This window comes from Asparagus officinalis, unplaced genomic scaffold (assembly GCF_001876935.1).
Source record: "Asparagus officinalis unplaced genomic scaffold, Aspof.V1 AsparagusV1_Un191, whole genome shotgun sequence".
NCBI lineage: Eukaryota > Viridiplantae > Streptophyta > Magnoliopsida > Asparagales > Asparagaceae > Asparagus > Asparagus officinalis.
In genome coordinates this window covers 2,105-20,524 of record NW_017972457.1, presented here as the reverse complement: position 1 = coordinate 20,524, position 18,420 = coordinate 2,105, and the positions used below count along the sequence as shown (strand labels likewise).

The 18,420-nt window shown below is 36.3% G+C and overlaps 2 protein-coding genes across 2 annotated transcripts; one reads left to right on the top strand and one right to left on the bottom strand.

The window, feature by feature from the left end:
- Positions 1-175: 175 nt before the first annotated feature.
- On the top strand, positions 176-9,416 carry LOC109827419 (myosin heavy chain, embryonic smooth muscle isoform). Its single transcript, XM_020394436.1, has 4 exons — positions 176-660; positions 2,585-2,831; positions 8,459-8,605; positions 9,037-9,416. The coding sequence occupies exons 1-4, from the start codon at positions 368-370 to the stop codon at positions 9,250-9,252; spliced, it is 903 nt and encodes a 300-aa protein (XP_020250025.1). The 5' UTR covers positions 176-367; the 3' UTR covers positions 9,253-9,416.
- A 1,595-nt stretch (positions 9,417-11,011) lies between these two features.
- On the bottom strand, positions 11,012-11,871 carry LOC109827417. Its single transcript, XM_020394430.1, has 2 exons — positions 11,625-11,871; positions 11,012-11,439 (listed from the first exon to the last, which is right to left on the bottom strand). Exons 1-2 carry the CDS (start codon positions 11,869-11,871, stop codon positions 11,012-11,014), a joined length of 675 nt encoding a protein of 224 aa, XP_020250019.1.
- Between the last annotated feature and the right edge of the window lie 6,549 nt (positions 11,872-18,420).

Genomic DNA, 18,420 nt, shown 5'->3' with positions numbered 1-18,420 from the left:
GCCGCCAAGTACACGACACCAGCTCTGCCTCCTCCCGCCCCCCCCGGGCTACGCCAAGATCTCTTGCACCTACACGTCTCAGAGCTAGCCTCTCTTTATATCTTCGGGCGACGACGATGCAGGTCACCCGAGGCCTTGACAATGACCTATGTGAACATCAGTATGGAGAGAGAGCGGGCCGCTAATGCTGGCTGAGTCGGTCGAGTTGCTGGCGAAGGAGGCGGCGGAGTTGGAGGAGAAGGTTGGCAAATTGAAGTCGGGGGTGGCGAAGGAAGGAGGAGCTTGAGGCGAGTAGAGGGATTTGCTTGTGGAGGATAATAAGAAGTTTGAGTCGGTGGTGGAGAGCTTTAAGGAGCAGGTGGGGGCGATGGAGGCGAAGCTGAGGGATTGGGAGAAGGAGCTAGAGGCGAAGCAGAGGGAGAATAAAAGGATCTGCGAGGAGAATGAGGAGTTGGAGAGGAGGATTGAAGGGCAGGCGGTGAATGCGAGGGATGTGGAGAGGATGAGGAGAGAGTTGCAGGTTGTGGAGAGGGATGTTAGGGAGGCCGAGAATGGGAGGAATGCGATGGAGGAGAAGGCTTGGGAGCTGGAGGCAGATATCGGCAAGAGGTTGAAGGAGCTCAAGGTTACGGCGGAACAGTGCAATCAGGCTATGAGGAAGTAAGCTTTCTTGAATGTTATTCATATGATTTATGTGATGCTTGCTATGCAAAATGAAAGTAGATTTGTAGTTCTAGTAGTTACATAGTAGCAACGTAGCACGGACACGGACACGGATACAAACAAGGAACACGACAAATTTATATAATGTAGGATATGGGGACACGGTATATAATACACACATGATCAAATATCGAACGTAAATACCAATAACATTTGTATGTTTTTTTCTATTATCTATAACAATTGAGAATCTAGTTAAATCAAACCAAGAATAAGATTTAACAATAAGCTGATAAAGCTTCGCAGAAGGATGAGTAGAAGTATCTTACTGGTGATTGTGGATCTACTATCAGGACTCTGTAATATGGAGGTTGGTCCTAGTCTTGGTAACTCGAAGCTGTAGAAAGTCTTTCCTTGATAGTGGCAACAAGTTTTTATGACGAACCATACGTTCTTTAGGATGCCTCTTCAACTTTTAATGACCTTGTTGATCAAATGTATAAACTCTTTCCACACCTTTCAAAACTTGAAGGTTGAGAGCAAGAAAGGATATGGTTTCCATTTGGAGGAGTGGTTAAGATATGGATTCATATCCATAAAAGTCTATCTAGTGCTTTTAATCTAGTACCACTCATATTTTGGTATTGTTAACTGTGTTAGACAACTGGCTCACCCAAAAGATTAAATGCTGAGTTGTGGACTAAAAAGGTGTGCAGGTGTACTAACATTATATGGATTGATTCAATGTCACTGTACAATTTTTTCTTCTTACACGAATGCAACCTGCTAAAGCAAAACTCTTATTCTACTGAAGAGAAAATGTCAAAAGACTCCTTGGTTGCATGACTTAGGACAAAACAAATTTAGATTAATGTACCCACTGTACACTCTCAATTTTTTTTATCTCATAAACAAGATCAGATATAGTGAAATATTGTGGATTAACTGAATGTCACTGTACAATTTCTGCTTTTGACATGAATGCAATCCACTACAGCAAAACTCTTATTTTATACTGATGAGAAGGTCAAAGTCTCCTTAGTTGCATGAGCTCAACTTTTTTGACATGAAAAAATTAGATCAATGTACCCACTATACACTCAGTTTTTTTCTCTCATAACCAATAGCAGGTGTAGTGAAATATTGTGGATTGAATGTCAATGTACAATTTCTGCTTCTTACGTGAGCAAAACTCTTATTTTATATTGAAGAGAAAATGTCAAAGGCTCCTAGGTTGCATGACCTCAACTTTTTGACAAGAAAAAATTAGATCAATGTTCTCACTATATACTCTCGAGTTTTTTCCCCTCATGACCTATAGCAGGTGTAGTAAAATATCATGGATTAACTGAATGTCACATTGCCACTGTACAATTCCTGCTTTTGACATGAATGTAATCAACTACAACAAAACTCTTAATTTATACTAAAAAGAAAACGGCAGCTTCTTGTTTGCATGAGCTTAACTTTCTTGACAAGAAAACAAATAGATCAACGTACCCACTATATACTCTCAAAGTTTTTCCCCCTCGTAAGTCATAATCAATAGCAGGTGTAGTGAAATATTGTGGATTTCACTGCTGCTTCTGACATGAATGCTATCCACTACAACAAAGCTCTTATTCTATAGTGAAGAGAAAGGTTGCATGAGCTCGACTTTTTGACAAGGAAAAAATTAGATCAATGTACCCACTATACACTCTCATATTTTTTTTTTCCTTCTCAGTTGCAAAAGTCCTAATATGTTAGCAACAATAGCTGCAGAGAACTAATTACCAGATAGCAAAATGATAGTAAAATTTTGTTATCATGATTGCTCTTCCTCTGCTTATCTTATATGTCTTAACCATCATTCGCAATCTGTCTCATCTACTTTCTAATTGCCAAATGGATACTTCTTGGCCACTTTTCTGATTTTCAGGTTAAAGCTTGGTGAGGATCTTCAATATACTCTGAACCCTCAAGGATCCTCACCAGCTGAGGTCATGGGCATTGATTACAAAAATATCTTGAAGCCTACACTTGCTGCTCTCTCTGAGGATACAAAGAAAGGGTCGGTCTCAAAGCTAGAGGAATTGATGGCTCTACGTCAACAATCACGTGAAACTGCTGTGATGATAGAGGAGAAGAAGGGCTCGCTTGAGGCTCTTCAAGCTAAAGTTGCTGAGGTGCGGCCCTGGTGCATTCTCATTTACTTTTAGATATCTCTTTATGTTATTTACTATGGCCAATTAATCAATATGGAATTTGGTTTCTTCCCAATGCTTGTCACAATAGGATTCTGGGTAACTGATTGATAGGAGAACCATGTTTGGTTTTTCTAAGCAACATACTTTTTAATTACTTGATATAGACATAATCATTCCCTGAGTTTAATCTATAATGAGCACTACTTCTAGATATCATGCAAAGATTGACACTGATTCTTGTTATTAAAGCTACTCTGTCCTGACTGGAACTGATTTTTCAGTTCCTGGAAAAATTCGAGTTTATTTTAGATTATTGCTGCTATGTTATCATATATTATTTGTAGTTCTGTGCTGCTATGCATTTTCATAGATGAAGAAAACTACATAAAGTTTTCAGTTCAATCTGTCCTTGATATATTTAGAATTGTCATAGAGGCAATTCAATCCGTTCCACATGACTCAATTGTTTTACATGGTAATTAAAAACTAAATCTTTAATAATCTGAAACCTACTCTCCAGAATTTAGTCCCATTTCCTAGCTTAGAATGACAATTCAATCAAGTAAAGAATTAGATAGCATCTTGACAAGCAGGAAAAGTATGTATATCTTTTAAATATAAACAAATTTGTAACTGATGCTTGTATGTAGGGGTGCATACGGTTCAGATAGGGGTCGGCTATGATACCTACGATATCCATATCCGCTTGTCAATCATAGATACAGATACAAATATGCATTGGTTAGGAAAGTTCATATCCATATCTAGTAAAAATGTAAAATCAAATACATATATAGATATACATGCGGATATATAAGTGGATATACATTCTGATACAAAACAAAACGGATATGAGAAAACTATATACTATTGAAAAAAATATAGTTCATATGATACAAGACAGTTTGTTAATATTCGTTATATCTGAAAAAGCAAAGAATAGATCTCTGGATCATCAAAATTACCATCAAATCCATTAACCTATGGATTAAAGCTATTACAACTGTAAGACCAACATATACTCAGATATTTTGGATACAGATCTGGATATTCACTACATGTCTGTGTCCATAACCATATCATATGGGATATAGATTTTAGTAACCATATTGGCATCTCCATGGATACAGATATTTTTGTGCACCCCTACTCGCTTGTGATCCAATATATGGGAAAAATATGCTAATCACATGAACCTTTGCATTCTATTGGAGACTGGATTACATATAGCATACTGGTAAACAAAGGATCATGTGAAAGGTTTTCATGAAGACCTTTCACTCAATATGTTTTAGAATTTTGACGCTAGAGTTGATAGGCTCTGGAGTTGTGTAATACATGCACTGAGAAGTTATTACTGAATTTTACAAAATCTTGGCATCACAAAATTCATTAAGCCAGTAGCCAATAGGTAAATGCTCCTGTAGACTCTGTACATTGGAAGAGCTAATCTGTCAGAGCATGTACAGAATTATCTATCGCATAGATTAAATACAACTGGTTTCTACCTGAGGGAGTAACTATTGTTGAAGTTATGGCAGGTTAACATATATCAAAGTAAAGGAGGATTTTTTTAAAGTTCTTTCATTTCCTTATTTTTGTACGCTGGGGTTAATTGTGGATAGGCCCTATGTACTATCATCCAGTTGCGAATAGACCTCCTTGTACTTCTATTGGTGTGGATGGACCCCCTGTACTATTGACTGAGTGCGAATAGACTCCCTGAGTGAATATTTTTTACTATTAATCCTCAGGAGGTCTATTTGTGAAAATATAATTCTCTATTTCTACGAGGGAAAAATAGCCAAGAATGTCCACTCAGGGCGATTATCCGCACCAATAGAACTACAAAGGGGTCTGTCTGCAGTAGAGCGATAGTACAGGGGGTCTATTCACAAATAACCCTCATAAATGTAATAGGTATCAATACATTGGTAAGAGATGGATGTTAGGCAACTTATTTATAGAGTGTGCTGCTATCACCATGAGTTATGTAAGCAGTAGGCGAAACTTTATAGAGCTTGGTATTTATGATTCGACATTGTTGTTGAATTTGGCGAAGTTGAAATGCTTATTGTGACTAAGTGACCTGAATCTACCATTTACAATATGCTGAAACTTACCCAATCTGATCCTTATAACAATTCAATTATTTGCTCTTATTTATTGTTCTGCTATTTTATCTGCTATCTTCATTCATCGACAATAACTTCTTTTCGTTCCTTGTAGTTTGGCTTGCCTTTTCTGTGGCAACCTGGGCATGTAAAGCAACTAATTTATCTGCAAAAGGGATGGGAATAGGTTGCATTAGATAGTTTTTTGAAGAGCCATTTTGGGTTTGATAGGAAGGGGGTCATTTTTTGAGTGGGATCTATAGGGGAAGGTTGATTGCAGATATTTTGCGATCTTTTAGAGTCTTGCCTGCAATTCATTTCAATAATTCTAGTTTCGCTGTGAGCCCTACTGAAAGAGACGGAAACAGGAAACAGAATCAGGTTATGTCAAGTTACAATACTACAGTTCACATATAATTTACAGAGTTATAACTAGCAATTTTTAACATAGTTAAAATACGTAAAATTTGGCAAAACTACAACTCTTACTCAATTTTACTTTGCTGAATTCAGAAAAGAGAAGGCTTCAGTTTATAACCGTAATCAAAGTTTTATGCTGCATGTAGAAAGCCAACAAAACTTGAATCAAATCCAAGGGAGAAGTAAACCAGGAAAAATCAAAGCAAAGGGGGAAAAAGAAAGAAAAACAAAATGTAAAAAGAAAAAGAGAAAAGAGAAAAGAGAAAAGAGAAAAGAGAAGAAAAAAAGAAAACTAAAAGATAAAAATCAAAGCAAACCTCTTCTACTGAGGTTGCTGGAGCAGTGTATACGTGTGATACAGATTAGCCAAAGAAACCTCCTTTCTGCTTCGATCTGTCAAGCCTTCGGCTGTGAGAAAGAAACTATCCACTCAAATCTCGTCAACAAATATCAAAAGATGAACAACTAAAATTAATGCTACTTAAATAACTTGTGTTACATTAAATATTATTCTTCAATCTAGTTGACTTTATGGTTAAATATGATTCTATTGTACGATTGCTTGGGTTTGGAGTTCCTGACAGATTCAAACCTATATGTGATCAAAATTTCAAACCTCCAAAAACTTCACATTTCTCATATGATATGGCATTCATGGACCCAAAAAATGTGAATCATAAAATGAAAGTTTTTCCAATGATGGACCTTTGTGGTTAAGTTTCCTTATCCCATCACATCTGTACAAATTTGTGCACAAACATCCTTGTGAGTATTCTAAATCATGTCCATTGGAGGGCACAAAAATTGGGTCTTCTACAAAAGTACTAATTATCCAATTTCTTTGTATGAAACTGCTTTCTAATCTCTTTTTATCATTGAGAATATTAATATAACCTTGTTTCCATTATATTTAATTCAGTTTCATGTAACCTTAAACTAAGATAACAATGGAGGTTAACAGCTAGACATTTTAAGTTGATGCTGAGCAAGGCATTAATGCTGTGTCATGGCACAAGTGGCTCCAATACTTAGGATTGAAATAAAGAGAACATGACAATATGTAAATATAATATAGAAGTGACTTTACTTTGGAGGAAGCAAACTTGAAAACTAGTTATCAAATTTCATTTTCTGACAGTCCCTTATGAGGGACTGTAGTTATCAAGTTTCATTTTCTGACATTCCCTTATCAGGTACTATAATCATGTCCTTCAGTAACAGTCTAGTAAGGAGGATATGAAGATCCCATGTGAAAAAAATGTTTTCAATTGGTGAAAAAAGAATTTAGGGTACAGATCTCATATGAAAATTTCAGAATATTTAACAAACCTAAAGATTGTCAAATTGAATATTATAACTCAAGAATGAAACCTGAACCTGAAGAGCCAAAAGAACCTAAAGAGCCTGAAGAGAAGGTTAATCAACAATCTCCTTGCTCGTGTGGAGCTCGAATTGTGCGTATCCTTACTTTTTTTTATTTGATTCTGTGCGTACCCTTACAAAACTTGTAATTTTTATGAATTTTATTCCTGAATTCTGTTTGACTAGATCCGGGATGCCTTCAAGGATTTCATGTTACTCATTTCCGTGCCGTTTTTGGTTTCATTGTTTGAAAAATTTCAATTCTAGGAATTTATCAGAACTGCTTTGTGGATCTGTAGTTCCCATATGCATTGATGAATCCTATTGGATCTGGTATGTCTGAGATGTGTAGGTACATAGTTCATAGTTGGAAGTTGCAATAATGTTATCATGACTTGATTCCTAAAGAATGGAACATACTAATGTGTTCAATCACATTATGAAGGTACAAAAACTAGAAGTTTGGATAATAATATGCCTTTTGATACAATGGACCGTGATTCTGGTTCTGCATCGATATTACGTCATGAAGTTCTAACTGAGGATCTTAGTCATGTTCATACGAAGAGCATGCAATTAAATTCTAGCGACTCATATTTCCACGGGTTTTTTCATAGCTAGAAACCACCTTTAAAATAGGGTGATTATATATAAACCACCTTCAAAGCTCAATTAGCATAGAAACCATCTTTTAATAGGGTTCTAATTGCAATCAACTGCCTTATCCTATTTTCTGATAAAAATTTTAACTGCAATTTCCAAAATACCCTTAAAAACACGTCATGTACTAGGTTTGGTTAGGAAGACATGTCACATGTCCAAGAGTAGTTTGGGAATTTCCGTAGATTTTTCATTAGAAAATAGCTCGAAGTGGTTGATTGCAATCGGAACCCCCCTTAAAGGTTGTTCTGTATTAATTGAACTTTGAAGGCGGTTTTCATATAATCGCCCTATTTTAAAGGTGGTTTGGGTGAAAAAGCCCTATTTCTGCCATGGTAGCTACCAAAATTATCTGTGTATGACATCCTAAATGGCAGTTTCATTTTGAATCCCATGCAATTTTCATGGTTCTACGATATATGGGTCACTCCTCTTGAAGGTTACAGTTCTCTATCTGTTCCATAGATCTGAAACATTATTGAACAAGTCAATCTATCCATCCATCTATCTTATTTTCCAAACATATACACATAAGTCAGTTTTTATGCTCTCTTTTCTTAGAAGCTTGAAGTAAAATAATTGCATTTTTAATTCTTACGCCTTAACATTTGGTCATGTACAATGCAGACCTCTTAGTGCTAAGAAACCTGATAATATTATAATTAGTGGGGCAAAGAGATTAGAGCTAGACCTAAAGAACTTGGTTGACTTGGTTGGAAGCAATTAAGAAGGATATGATAGTTGTTAGCAGACCCAAAACAAAATTGAATGGAAGAATATGTTTATGTAGCTGAGGCCAAAAATTTGGGATTAAGCTTTGTTGCTGTTAATTCTAATACCTCAATATTTCTTAATTTATAAATTCAGCATTTATTTGCAGACACACGCTCACACGTGAACACATAGAAGAAGACTTTGCAACAGGTGTCTATGCATGTGTGCATGTGCTCATGTGCTTGTGTTTAAATATGTAGCCTTTTTAGTAAAGCAGCGTGTATCTTTTATGAGGCAGTGGGAATTAATCCTTTTCTCATGGAAAAATGCTTTCAGGCTGAAGCTAGGTTGAGTTCACTGAAGAAGGAAATTGAAGAGCATGCATCCAGATGTGCAAGCGAAGCTGAAAAGGTACAGGAAGATTTCACAAGAAAAGAGAATCAGTTGAGAACAGTGGAAAAAGAGGCAGAAGAGTTTATAAAGGTATCATTTGCTTCTCACTTTCTTTTCACACTTCTGGCCATGCATCTCCTTTTAGTTCAGGGTTAATTGCTGATAAATTTCTTGTACTATCAGTCCCTCAAATCATTTTATTAGCATTTACATCCTCTGAAGATGTCACATGAGAATCATGTGACAAAAATTACTCGTGTCTTCAGGTTAACTGCAAAGAAAGACTAATTCTAACTTGGAAGGCAAAAAAGTAATGTTCTTTGATGTTTAGGTGGTGTAAGTGCCAATAAAATATAGTTTAGGGGGGTATAAGTGGCTACACCTTTATAGCATAGGGGTATATATGCAATTAATCCATTCATTTATTGATATTAATAGCCAGACTCGATTATTTACTGATATTGTTGATGGTGATGATTGTCGCAACTTGGAACTCATGAATGTTGATTATCTACATGCAGAGCTCTGAGCAGAAGCTACAAGATGCCACGAGGGAAACTGATGAAGAAACCCAACTGTGTGCTGGCGAGCTCTTGACCTTGATTGATGCAGTCTCTGAATATAAAGAGTTCATTGAATCATTAACATCCCGAGTGAAAACAGATGTAATTGATCTTGTGAAGTTTGTGGAAGATGCAGAGGCTTCTGCTGTCTCAGCAAAGCTAAACGCTCTTTAATCAAAATGTCATGTTTAATTATTATTATGTATACTGTGTGTGTGTGTTGTTGTGGGTGATTGTTTTCAGTTCAGGTGATGATAGTTGTAATTACGTCTGATCTTTGTCTAATTCTTTCAAGCAAGCCAAAAGGGTAACATGTTGTCGATTTTGGTGTTTGAAAAGTGCTATGCCTCGATCTTTTACTGTAGTAGTCAAATTAAGTTCAGTTTAGGGAAGCATCTAACTCAGAGACCACACTTGGTACTTATTTGAGCTTGGTTTAAGGCTTGACTTTGTTTGGTTGATGGTGTAGTCAAAGACGAATGATTCTTGGTATTACCATGAAATCATTATATCTGTCATATGCATTCATCATATGTAATCATCATATAATTATATCTAGCTAGCTGACGAATGATTCTTCTTGGTCTATTAATTGCAATGGACTCCTAAACATGATTATGTTCCTGAGTTCTAATATCCACTGTATCCTCCATCTATCCATTTGTCATATCTCCTCCCAATGTCATCTCTGTACGAGCCTCAATAGATACAATGTTATTTGAAGTCTGTGGAGTCACATCATCCTTCACCTCCTGCGATACCCCACTAGTCTGGCCTTCCTCCACTTGTTGAAGGACCTGAGGCCTCATCATGTGAGCCTCATCAAAAGTAACATCTTTGCTACTGATTATCTTATTATCTTTCAAATCTCATAACTTGAAGCCTTTAACTTCATCTCTGAAAGCCACAAATGTTGCTTTTCTTGCCCTCGGATTCAATTTACCATCATTCACATGATAGTAAGTTAGATACCCAAATATCTGAATCAAATCATAATCACTAGCCATTGTATCAGAAGTAACATCATCATTCACCTCCTGCGATACCCCACTAGTCTGACCTTCCTCCACTTGTTGAAGGACCTGAGGCCTCATCATGTGAGCCTCATCAAAAGTAACATCTTTGCTACTGACTATCTTCTTATCTTCCAAATCTCATAACTTGAAGCATTTAACTTCATCTCTAAAAGCCACAAATGTTGCTTTTCTTGCCCTCGGATTCAATTTCCCATCATTCACATGATAGTAAGTTGGATACCCAAATATCTGAATCAAATCATAATCACTAGCCACTGTATCAGACCATACCTCCATATGAGTCTTTCTATGTATCGTAGTGCACGACAACCTATTCACGAGATGACTTGCATAAATCAACGCCTAGGCTCATAAGGATAGCTAATTCACTCTGTGTGAGTATACAACACACATTCTCCAGCAATGTACGGTTCAATCTTTCAGCCACTCCGTTTTATTACGGTGTCTCCCTAACTGTGAAATGACGCCCAATGCCATGATCCCGACAAAACTATAAAATTGATCACTCTTGTACTCACCATCATTATCAGAACAGAGTACTTTTACCTTTCTACCTGTTTGCAGTTCCATTTTTTTTCATTCCACAAAGATATCCAGGACCTCATGTTTATGCTTCATGGTATATACCCAATTTCTCCTGGAATTATCATAAATAAAAGTGATAAAATAATTAGCCCCACCAAAAGATGTGTTTTTGGAAGAACCCTAAACATCTGTGTGAACGTAATCTAATATAACTTGGGTTTATGAATCACGGTGTCAAATTTCACTTTTGTCTTCTTCCTAAGTATGCAATGTTCACACAACTCCATCTTGCAGGTCTTTGCACCCTTCAATAGCCCCTGCTTTGTCAATGTCTGCAGAGACTTATCACCAGTGTGTCCTAACCTCATGTGCTATAGATGAGTACTATCCTCCTCTGTGGTAATATAAGCTGCCAAACCCTCTGTTATTGTCTTGCCCTTCAAGTAGTAAAGATTGTTTTTCTGGACATCTCTCATCACCACCATGGACTCCTTGGTGACCTTCAAAGTTGCATTCTCCATGATCACCTTATAACCTGATGTCTCCAAAGTTCCAAGTGAAATGATATTCTTCGTCAATTGAGGAATGAATTTCACTTCCTTCAACTCCCTAGTTACACCGTCACACATCCTGATTCGAACTGTTCCAATACCACTAATGGGACATACGTGATCATTTTCCATTAACACAACATCCCCTCTCTCCAACTCTTCAAAGCTAGAGAACCAATCCCTCCTAGGACAAATATGATATTTAGCACCTGAATCCAATATCCACTCTGTAGAGTCTACATAACAAGCTGACAGTAATGTTGGGCATGAATAGCCTAAAGAATCTGAATCTGAATTGTCACCACTAACTTTGGCAACATTCACCTCTGAAGTCTGAACGACTTTCCCTTTGTTCTTCCCGGATCTACCTTTCAACTTTGGGCATTCATTTTTTCAATTCCATCCTCTTTGCAAAAAGCACATTGATTCCTACCCACATTTCTATGACCACCTATTGGCTTCGATTTTGTGCGATTAAATGGACGGGGTTTAGGACTACGATCTCTCATTGTCAATGCATCTCCTGATGCCTTCTCGGAGGGTTCGCCATCACTCTTCCTCAACTTATAATTCACCAATGTTGAGGTCACCTCCTTGTAACTAATAGTGGTCCTACCATTAATCATTGTAAGGACAAATGTATCATAATCATCCTCTCGTAACGAACACAATAACAACATCGCCTTGTCTTCATCCTCTACCATGATATCCACATTGGCCATATTCGATAGCAATTTCATGAAGTTATTAACATGTTCTCTAATGGAAACTCCCCTCTTTATTTTGAATTGATAAAACCTCTTCTTTAAATGAAGCCGATTTTTAATGCTCTTCGTCAAATACTTGTCATTGAGTGTTTCCCATAACCGTTTCGCTGATGTTTTATTCATGACATCATAAATCAAATCAGACGTCAAATACGATCTAATAACCGTACATGCTCTACTATTTATTTTCTTCCAAACGTTATCCTCCATATCATCGGGTTTCTCTTGTAATTCAAGACTCTCCTCCAAATTTTGAGCATCCAATGCATCCATCACTTGACACATCCACAAACCAAATTTTATATTGCTATCAAATTTTTGAACATCAATTTTTGTATTAGTAATGCTCAAACCTTGTATTGTCTTAGTTAGGGATGATCCGAATGTACTTGCTTCGGTCATGTTAACAATCCAATTTTCAAACGAGAATCTGATACCACTTGATGCACGCAGCGGAATTGAAGGACATGAACAAGATAGGAGAACAGAATCAACAACCAAATACAAGTACCACACAGCAAGATACCAAATTTTACATGGTTTGGCAATGTGCCTACGTCCACGGGGCAAGGAGGGAAAAGATTTTACTAATAGAGAGAGAGAATACATATAGGGTTTAGAATCACTCAATAATCTCACAAAATAACCCTAAAAAACTCAAATATTCTCACTTTCTAAGTGCTCAAACAATGCTCAAATCTTAGCTCTTAATCTCTCTCATAACCCTAGAAAACGTCATGTTCCTATTTATATAAAATAGGAATCCAAAACAGGTCAGGAAAATGAATTTGGGCCCAAACCGCATCGCGGTCGACTGGGCATGAGCATCCGATCGGCCGGCCAGAAGCCCAAACTCTCACCCTGTAAACGTGCACCTTTTCGTTTGACCGGACATGTATGTTCGGTCGACCGTCCAGAAGCAGGAATCCAAACCCTGTAATTTCACAGTCTGTCGGTCGACCGGCCTATGCACTTTGGTCGACTAACCCGTGACTACTCCAGTGCACTCCAAATTTCCTGATCTTCTATGCCGTTTCTACATCATGAGGATCATATACGCTATATTTGGCAAAATTTTGAAGTGCTTAGTCGAATCGGCGAGAATGCATATGAGTTTGAACTTTCGGGAGATCATTGTGTATTAACCACCTTCAATATGTCAATCCTGTTATCCAACAATATCAGGGATAGCTAGAGAATGAATTTTTACCAACCAACAGAGAATGATACGGGAGCAAAAGGAGAACAATGTTTACTTTTGAAATCTTTTTGAAATCTTTAGACTATACGCATGGTCTTAATTATTTCAGCCATGTTGAAATCTAAAAGACATTTTGTTGATATCTAAAAGACATTTTGTTGATATCTAAAAAACAAAATGTATGTGGACATTACTTTGTATGTGGACTATTAATTTCATGTCCTTTTGTATTCCATCATGTATCTATAAATTGTACGCTGAATGGAAATGGAATAAGATTGAATAAAAGATTACAATTTCTCTTCTTCTCTTGTCTCTTGTCTCTTGTTTCATTTCTTTAGTATATTACAACACGTTATCAGCACGAGTGGCTCTAGCCGGTTCGTGATCATCGGTTCGTAGTAATAGATTTTTAGGTGTACATCTTCTGCAAGGTAATAATACATTCGGTCTTTGTCTATTTACATAGTATCAATCTTTTCGTCGAATGATTATGATTATGTCCAGTATAATTTTACCAATAAATTTCTTAATTTTCATCTGTGATGATGTCTCCCCCCGTATTTTTAAATATGAAGTACAGAGAGGACGTCGTAATTGATTATATAAAAGCTATCACCTTTTCATTTATTCTAGGCTCATGCTTAGTCTAGGAGAGTTTTCATCATGTTGCTTCTCACAGTCATGAGCTTGAATTGCATGACTGATAATGCGGGTCTGAGCTTGATTTGGTCGAATTGTTTCGATTTTTGATGTGACTTAATCGTAGAGTTTATGTTGAGTTTTGAAGCTGCTTTACCCTGTTTGATGAGAATAGGATCAGAAGCCAAAAATTGTTGATACTGATGTCTTAGTGTTGTTTATGGTTTGTAAATATTTCAATTTCCGGTAATTTGGTGAATTGAACAATGCTGATTATAGTTTTCTTTTTAGTTTATTCTAACATAGAAATCCTTAATAACATATAGAACAATTTAACATGAGCTGCTCATCTGTGATTCTGATAAGATCGCACGTAACATCAGAAATTTGTTGATGACCTATTTGCATATCCCTTCTTTATGCCGGCCGAGATTGTTTTGACCGTACCCAAAGAAATTTGTGTCTTATTATGATTTGATTCTGATCTAGCCTACCAAAAGGACAAATGTCTTCATTTTTTATGTAACTTTTGAGGTGTAAGTATTTTGTTTTATTACTCATCTTTATTCTCTAAAGTAAGAAAGATGAATTGAATTGTTGGTCGCTAAAATGGAAAATTAAAACATACCAGCTACCTAGTCTAGAGTATGAATAGATAGAGCATCAATCATGAAAAATTGTCATAATATATCAATTTGATGCTTTTGCTTTAAATATTCTATTTGCTTGCTTGAAGTAAAATCTAAGCCTCATGAAAACTTGAAATTAAGTTGTGGGTTTTAAAGCTCATGTTGGCATCCATAAGTGGTCTATTTTTTTATTGCTAATTGCACTGATTCTCCTTCTTCACTGAAATTATGCAATATTAGTTTCTATCCAAAATTCCCTCGGTGGTGTTTTGGATCTGGCAACCTTGAGTTTAGAAGAAAGGATAGCACAAACTGGTTATGCATTTGTTTAATTTCTACTTACTTGAGTTTGTGATGGTCATTGATCGTCCGAGCATTAAAAATTTTCTGTGAATTTTAATATTAGACTAGTTTGCCAGAAGCAAACATTTTGAAAGATAACCTTTATGAAGATCTTTAGAAAAAAAAAGAGCTTAATGATTTTGGTGATTATGTGTGATCTTATTAAAATGTTAATATTTCTAATTTTCTCATGCACTAATCTTTCGTCCCCATGATTAGTGCACTGTGATATATGATAGTAATTATTACTTGTCTTTGGCATCGAACTTTCATTTTTTACTGGACACACCTGTGATTTTTGCACAATTATATCTCTTGATTCTTTAAGTATCTTTGCCCAGAAGGCAAACACTTTAAATTTTCTCTCTATCAATTTTGACGTGAAAAATTAAATGCATCAGTGAAAAAGTATTCATTTTTCTGGGCAATCCCTGAAGGATCGCTTTGATCTATGGAAACCAATAATCTTCCCTTAAACGCAACTGACAAACTGAATCAGAATTTTTTGGAATTCAAATACATGACTAAATATGATTAAGCTCTGTACCAAATTATCTAGCAGCTAAAACTCTGTAAGCAGAACATTACAGACAGTGATAAAATTGATCGAAAAAAATTATTTTCCCTATTCCACGCAAATAAAATTGTACTCCAGTAGCAGTACATGACCAAGAATTACACTTAGCATTCTGAATTGATTAGTAGTCGCAAAGAAGCACAATCAATTGATGATTAGAAATCACAATGTCAGACTAGTTGGCTTACGAGTTGTGTTTGTAGCACATGCTACAATTCAGAAAATTACTTATACGCGAGGACAAGGGGGAGGCTATGAACATAATAGGAGATCTTATCATGTAGCCATTTTTGGATTTTAAACCCTCGACTGAATACAATTCAACAAGTAACATTGTACTCTTACAATACAACAAGTAACATTGTACTCTTACAATAGTACAACTAAAAGCATTATGAACTAATCCTTGCATTAGTAGTTGTTAAAAACACAACCAGCTATTGTGAGAAACCATAATGCAAGTTTAATTGGTTCAGTCGTAGTGCCTGAAGCATATGTCATAATTCAAATTAATATTCATAAGCTCGGACGAGGGGGAGGTAGTAGATCTTATTGAGGTGGTCAAGGAAAACTATTTGGTTTTTCTATGTCAAGGTAAACTATTTGTTTTTTCTATATTTGGATTATATGCATTTGTCAGACAATTTTAATTTATCTTGATTTTGCTTTAAACTCTTGTGAACCTATGTGGTTTTTATTCATATGTGTATATTTTAGAATTTGTCTGACCTAAAATACAACATGTTGCGATGGGTTTGAGATTTAGGGACCCAAATTCTTTTAAACTCTAGCATGAGCGATTGGGTCATCTTGGGCAAAATATTATTTGTCGGATTTTCTTAAATTAAATGGGGCATTCAAACCAAATCCGACCAACTGCATATCTTAATTTTCCCCCTTTATCTAATACGTGGTGTAGAAGTGAAACATTTTCCATCTGCGTATTATTTATTTGCAGTCCATGTTTCTATATTACCACCATAGCGTACCTCTATGGGACATCGGTGAAGGTACATACATTATTTATGAAACTCCGTCAATAATTTAGTACCTATGGCCCATGTCAGGGGATCAATTTATAATTTGGTACGCTGACTGCATTTTCATTGAAGATCAATTCTCGACATTAGGGGGAGATTAGTGCCCAAAATACAAAATAATGTCAAGAAATTCCATTGGTGAAAAAGATCTTCAATATTTATATCCACGTAATAGTCAAACTGAACCAGAAGTTCACATGATAATCTGCCAAGAAAAGAGTGACTAAGCCCCATATTCATGTTGAATATATCATTGATGATTTGGTATGCCAGAAGCATATTGTGCCAGAAGCATATAAAACATGTTAGTGTAAAAGATAAAAATCCGCGGCAAACTAAATTATATATAGAAAGATAGTCACTCCCATAACCTCCGGAAGAGGCTTGTCCTGAAGACGAAATCTCCAGTAAATTGCACGTGCACTTGATAATCATAATATTGGAGATGCGGAACGGCCAAATCCAATTGTTAAGGGAAATGACAAGGATTTGGTTAATATAAAATAAGAATTAAAGTGGTCACGAATTTGTGAAAAAGGAGAAATATATAATATAAATATAAAAGTTGTCGACAACATAGTTGCCTCTACAGTTGCTCTTACTATCTCCGAAAATAATATGGATCCAGAACCTAAGTCGGTAGTAGAGTGCTTGAAGCACTCGGACTAGGTGAGATGGAAAGTGGCAATTGAGGCTGAGCTGAACTCGCTAAAGTATTTTCAACCTATAGTCCATATATCCCTACAGTATATAAATGGGTCTTCATAAGAAAAATAAATGAGAATTGTAAGGTGGTGAGATATAAAGCGAGATTCATAGCTCAATGGGTTCACGCAGAGACCCGACATCGATTTAGATGTAAAATATTCTCCTATTAGTGATTGTATTACGTTCCGCAAGTTAATACCTATGGCAGAAACTATGAATTTATATATGCAGTATATGTACGTCATGACCACATTTTTATATGAGTCATTAGACGCTAATATTTTTATATGAAAGTCCCTGATGGACTTAAAATTCCTGAATTAAGAAAAAACAAGAATCGCAACATGTATAACATTAAATTATAAAGGTCGTTATACGACTTGAAACAGTCGGGTAGAACGTGGTATAACCGACTGAGCGAGTTCCTTCTGAAGAGGAGATATGCAAATAATGATGTCTACCCTTGTGTGTTTATAAAGAAATTCAAAAATGACTTCTGTATTATATCAGTCTATATTGATGATATAAATGTTATTGGAATGCACAAGGAGCTTACAGAAGCTAGCTCATGCCTAAAGACGGAGTTTGAAATGAAAGACTTGGGAAAAACCAAGTTTTGTCTCGGCCTGCAGATCGAGCATTTTCCCAGAAGGAATTTTTCTACACCAGTCAACCTATGTGAAAAAGGTTTTTGGAAAGATTTTATATGGATAAATCTCATCCACTTAGCACACCAATGGTCGTCCGGTCCCTCGAAGTGGATAAAGACCCATTTAGACCCAAAGAAGATAATAAAGAAATGTTAGGGCCATAATTTCCCTATCTGAACACCATTGGAGCACTTCTTTATCTCGCAAATTGCACCAGGCCTGATATTGCATTTGCGGTGAACTTGCTAGCAAGGTATAGTAGTTATCCTACAAGGAGGCAATGGAATGGTGTTAAACATTTCCTTCGCTATCTTCAAGGTATAAAAGATCTTGGACTATTCTATAAAAGAAACCAAGATATGACATTGGTGGGCTATTAGAACGCTGGCTACATATCTGATCCCCATAACGCCAGATCCCAGACTGGTTATGTTTTTTCTCTGTGGTGGTACTGTCGTTTCTTAGAGGTCCGTTAAGTAGACCATGGTGATTACTTCTTCTAACCACTCAGAGATTAGCGCTTTATATGAGACCTCACGAGAATGTGTATGATTAAGATCGTCAATACGACATATTTGTGGCTCGTGTGGTCTAGCGAAAGATGATATTCCCCCCACTGTCCTTTATGAGGATAATGCAGCTTGTGTTGCACAAATGTGCAGTGGATATGTAA

Excerpts from the sequence above, each read along its gene's own strand:
- LOC109827419 (XM_020394436.1), top strand. The coding sequence starts at position 368 with ATGGAGGCGAAGCTGAGGGATTGGGAGAAGGAGCTAGAGGCGAAGCAG. Across the intron at positions 2,832-8,458 it reads TTCAAGCTAAAGTTGCTGAG|GCTGAAGCTAGGTTGAGTTC; the intron begins GTGCGGCCCTGG and ends AAATGCTTTCAG. Across the intron at positions 8,606-9,036 it reads AGGCAGAAGAGTTTATAAAG|AGCTCTGAGCAGAAGCTACA; the intron begins GTATCATTTGCT and ends ATCTACATGCAG.
- LOC109827417 (XM_020394430.1), bottom strand. The coding sequence starts at position 11,871 with ATGTTGTTATTGTGTTCGTTACGAGAGGATGATTATGATACATTTGTC. Across the intron at positions 11,440-11,624 it reads AGGTGGTCATAGAAATGTGG|CTTGTTATGTAGACTCTACA; the intron begins GTAGGAATCAAT and ends CATTACTGTCAG.